Source organism: Austrofundulus limnaeus, unplaced genomic scaffold, assembly GCF_001266775.1.
Source record: "Austrofundulus limnaeus strain Quisiro unplaced genomic scaffold, Austrofundulus_limnaeus-1.0 Scaffold534, whole genome shotgun sequence".
NCBI classification, from domain to species: domain Eukaryota; kingdom Metazoa; phylum Chordata; class Actinopteri; order Cyprinodontiformes; family Rivulidae; genus Austrofundulus; species Austrofundulus limnaeus.
Window position 1 is genome coordinate 283931 of NW_013952936.1, and position 4979 is coordinate 288909.

Consider the following 4979-nt stretch of genomic DNA (forward strand, 5'->3'; position numbering starts at 1 on the left):
CACACACACACACACACCAGCAGTACGTCCTGCACAGCGGGAGGGGACAAGGGGGAAAAAAGGCAGAAACACGGGGGCAGCTGCAGCCCTAACGGACCGAACTTCAGTCAAACAAGACCCAACACTTTTATTCCTGATTTTAACTAGCGATCTTGTGAGCAGCTGCAGCTGTATGCTTTTATTTTTTTTATGTCAGGCTGTCACGGAGCGCTCCTCTGTCCGGTGCTGGTGTGGTGTGAGGAGGACAGCTAAGCCGAGGCTGCTGGAGCTGGAGCTTCATGTCCTGACCCAGGGAGCCAACATGAGTCAGTCCCAGACTGAGCTGACTTGATCAAGYCTCTCTCTGCCTCTGGTGAGGAGGGGGGTGAAAATCCTCCACCTCAGACGTTCAGAGATGTAACTATCTGCGTCGCTGTGGTCACTCTCCATGTAGCATCAATTATGCTAATGCTAGCTGTCGCGTTCTCTCGTTCTGGCCACACCTCTGCTCTCTAACATTGTTTGAACTCTGACTCTTCTTCATCTCTCTGATAGAGACTCAAAATGATCTAAAGAAACAGATTCTTCTCTACAGACTGTGTCATCAGACATTTTATCAACACTCTGCTCACATGTAGACATTCCCCTTTGACATCACTTCCTGTTGCTTTACATGCAAATATCTCAACAACTGTTCATCTCAGCGGCGTGAAATTTGTTTTGCAACATGTTATCAGTGTTGTCTTTCCAAAAATGAGTTCAAATTTATGACAAAATCTGATGTCACAGGCACTTTAAAAGCGTCATATGTCTACTTTAATTTAAACCTGTTGATTCTGAAACATCAGCATCAATCTCAGATTGTTGTGAACGACTCTCAGCTACTACCAGGCCAATTTTTAGCTCGGCATCTTTAAAATTAACTTAATTATAACCATTTGTGTGGGTTAGGATCACTTGGCTGGGAGCACAAAGACGTCGCCAAAACAGTCCGGTTCTGGTTTTGCCTTTGTTGGAGGGTGAAGATTAAGCTTAAACAGGCTTTTTTGTAAAAAATAAATAAAAAAATCACTTTTAATTGTTGCAAATCTATCTAATATTTAATGTAAAATTGAATTTCTGCATCATAAAATGTAAGAAAAGTAGTTTTATCAGTCCGTGTGTACACATTAATAATTGAGACTCGTGTATGTGCTCTCCTGTGTGACATTTCCACTCCCCCCCCCCACTGTGTGTGTGTGTGTGTACATTTGTGCACAAATGTGAGCATAGTTAGGACTGTAATTAGGGATTCTGCGAGTGTGTAAGGGACTGTGTGAAGTGTGTGTTGAAAACAAAGCGCTAGCTGATAATGTGTCCATTGTGGCGGGTGCATTAAGGCCCTCTTTGTCTCAGGGCCCACAGGGCTAATGATTCTCTAGCAGCAGGTGAGAGGGGGAAAAAGCCTCTCTCTGTCTGTCTCCCTCCGTCCTCCACTTGTCTCTCTCGCTCCCTTTCCCTTTTGCTCACTTGTTTTTGTTTTTCAGATTTGCTCTCTTTTCGATTATCAGCTTCTCTCCTTCCGCCGCTCTCTCCCCATCTCTCCTGCTGATGCGGCCATTAGGCTGAGCTGCCGCTGCCTTTATTACAGCAAATGGACTTTAAATGAGCTTTATTGTCATGTTGGCCAGCCATCTGAATCCCCCCTCTCTCTCTCTCTCTCTCCCTCCCTCCTTACCCTTCCCATCCCTCCTCTAAACAGAGGCCCCCAGCATTGAGAGGCTGTTGTCAAAGGACTGGAAGGATAAACTTTTGGCCATGGGCTCAGGGCACATCGGAGAAATTAAAGGTACGACCTCAGAGCTGAACGTAACACTGATTCCACTGAAAAGGCACACAAACAGTCTGTTMGCTTAACAAAAGATGCAGATTATTTTCTAAATTCTCAGGTGCAGGCAGACTAAAACATCCCATTAATCCAAAATACAGCTCTAGAATTACAAAAAACCGAAGTGAGCGACTCAGCGATATTTGCAAACGCCGTTCAAACTGGCTTAACCTTTAAAATATGGTCAAACTGTTCAAATTTTGTGTATTTTCTTGCTTCCCATCAGGCAGACATGCAGTTGAGTGTTTCTGGAAAAGGTTCATTCACAATCTGACACGGTCTTTTTGATCTTGTTTTGAGACTGGTTTACTAAACAAGAGCTGATTGTGTAAGAATAATAATCTTGTTTTCAGAATGTGTAAGATTATTTGTCTTGTTAGTCTGAAAATTTGACTCAAGTTAAGTCAAAATTTCTGCCAATGGAGTAAGAAAATTTTACTTGGTAAGACTTCATGAAATACTTCATTTTACTCAATTTTTTTCTAATTTCAAGAATGGAATTGGATGGAAGTTTTACAAACGACCYAACGACAGGATGAGTTCAAATGAAGTGAATGTAAAGGAAATTAAAGTTGAAGAAGCAAATCGATGCATCTGCACCTGCTTTTTTCAATGAATGAGGTAAAAGCTGAGAAGTAGAGACCAGCTTTTATTCGCCGTAACACCAAGCTGCCGTTTTTTTAAGTAATTGAGYTTCATTAGGAAGCAAAGCAATATGTAATCAAAGAGCTTTGCAGAGCAGCGTGGCCATTGAGAGGGGAGCTCCATTGATCAAACCCTTTTTTCCCAGCTCCCTGCCGCGCTGACATTTCTGTGCAGGGGCGTCCCGCTTGGCCCAGCCAAACGTGCGCGCCGTGCACGTACGAGGGTTCACGCCTGAAGCGAAGCGGCGTTGCTGCTCCCGCACCGTCGGCGCATCTCTTGCACATCGAATTCCAGTGAAGAGCTTTAAACAGAGTGCTTGTGAAGCAGCAGCTCCTGCTCTGCTGGCCTCGCCGAGGAGAAGCTCTGGTAAAAGAGTGGTTCCCCCACTGCGAGGCTCGTCCACTCACTCAAACTCCAGTGTGATAATAAACCTGCCCGTAGTGTCATCGGCATTAAACATGCTCCGGTAGAGAGCCAAGTGTGAGAGGTGCATCTTTAAACACCTTCTTCACAAACCACATTAGAGTTTTTACATATTTTTACAAAACTGCTCAAAACATTTAAGATTTTAAACAATTTTAACTAGATACTGCATTTATGACTCCCTGCACATWTGCAAAGCACTAATGCACCAGAACTCAACAGAACAGGGGTCGATGAATAGCCCTTAATCAGAGCTAAACAATAAAAAGACTCTGAAGCTCTTATGTTGTACAGATTTGAGTTATGTGCATTTTTGTATGCCCCCCCCCTTTTCAGATGGAGCCCCCTCCTCAAATATGGGGTCTATCATAAAACTGTTGGCTGGCTCAGTGTAGCTCAGACTCACCTACAGTCCTGACAAATTTCATGTTGATCGGTGCAGCCGTTTGTGTTAGAGTTGATTAAAAGTCACTGAAAAAAACGAATGAACAGTACAAAAACAATATCACCTCCACTTTGTGTGCTAAATCCTTGGTAGCTAAATCTTAAATTTTTCATACACTAAAATAAATCTGACAAATTTAGTCTCAAAATAGTCAATGCAGCATCTCAAACCCRTACAGCTGGATTTCAACACCTGCATTGAAGTTCTCTGACAAAAACACCTAAATGTTTAAAAACCTCACCAATAATCAATAATAATTAATAAAAAACTGGTTCAGATTTGAATTTTTACAGCATATATCAGCAGATTAAGTCATCCGTTGCTACCAAGGTGATTACAATCCACACAAACACGCACGATACATGCCTCGATTAAAAAAAAACAAAAATGAAGAGTTTCTAATGGCAACTGCAAACACTGAATCCAGTGAGGCTGAATTTGGCTGTTTTCTCCCAGTTTTYAGGCTCAAACCACCTTTCAGAAGAAAAATAAACTACCTTAAAGCTTTAAATGTGTTTTTAAACTGCACACACGTGTCAGACCAAGTCAAACGCTCAGGAGGCAGAAACCAACRCTGCAGCCATTTGCTGTGTTTATAACTACAGTTTGGTGTTTTGATTTGAGAGCAGGAGCTTTTATATCTTAATGAGGRCTTGTGAATGATGTAACGGGATGTGACTGGTCTGAACAAACACATCAGCTCCAACTTGGGAGTCCTCCACTGGTGAAAGTCAYGTGCAGAAATAACCGTCGACTCTTGCGCAATCACATCATTCTATAKTGGGACTAACAGTCCTAACGCTCCTCAGAACGGTTTGGTCTAAAAGCATTTAAAGAAACCAGCTTGGCAGTCCAAGCAGAGAACAGGGACGAGTCAAGAGAAAGCACTGCTTCTACACTGAGGGAAGTCATTACAAAAAGGCTGCACGTCCACTGCTTACAAACACAAACATGGTGTGACAAATAGTCAAAAAGTGACCAAGATCCCAAAGGAACCAACAAAGTGAAACAGGAAGTGAGCTGCAGAGCAGTGTGCGATGACTCAAAATGACAAAAACTGGGAAAACAAGGTCATTGTAACAAAACAAACAGTTCAGATATCATCAGAAGGTCTGTATTTGACTTGATGTGAGAAAGAAATGAGGTAATCCTCTACTAGAACTGGTTTTTATAACGGCCTCAGCTGACGACGTGATGGAGACGGGAGTTTTGACCCCGCCCTGCGTTACTGGATGTTTCATCTGCAGCTTGTTGGACGGATGGACAGATCCGYTAATCAGAAAGATTTTAAACTTTTCCAACAAGTCAAAGCTTAYTTTGAATGAGGTTAGTTAAAGTATATGCTTAACAATTACTTAAATTATGTTAAAGATTATCTAATTAAATTATTAATAGTAATTGATTCTTTAAAGTTCCATGAAAAAAACTACTTCCTGTCTGTCACGCTGCTGCTCCTCGTCTCTCTCCTCCTTACCCAAGAGGAGTTATCAGCACAGCCAGGGTCATTAATTAGCAGTGCAAGCACGGTGACAAGTATTACATTGTTAGAAACTGGTTAATTACCCGTGTGTGTGTGTGTGTGTGTGTGTGTGTGTGTGTGTGTGTGTGTGTGTGTGTGTG

The 4979-nt window shown here is 42.3% G+C and overlaps 1 protein-coding gene across 2 annotated transcripts in view; it reads left to right on the plus strand.

The window, feature by feature from the left end:
* LOC106530581 (transcription factor SOX-5) overlaps positions 1 to 1807 on the plus strand; it is a gene marked incomplete at its 3' end in the record, with an annotated part of 225596 nt that extends 223789 nt beyond the window's left edge. For both annotated transcript variants that reach the window (XM_014026227.1, XM_014026228.1), the window contains 1 exon segment: positions 1721 to 1807. In XM_014026227.1, the coding sequence (XP_013881681.1) occupies positions 1721 to 1807 (87 nt within the window).
* Positions 1808 to 4979: the final 3172 nt, after the last annotated feature.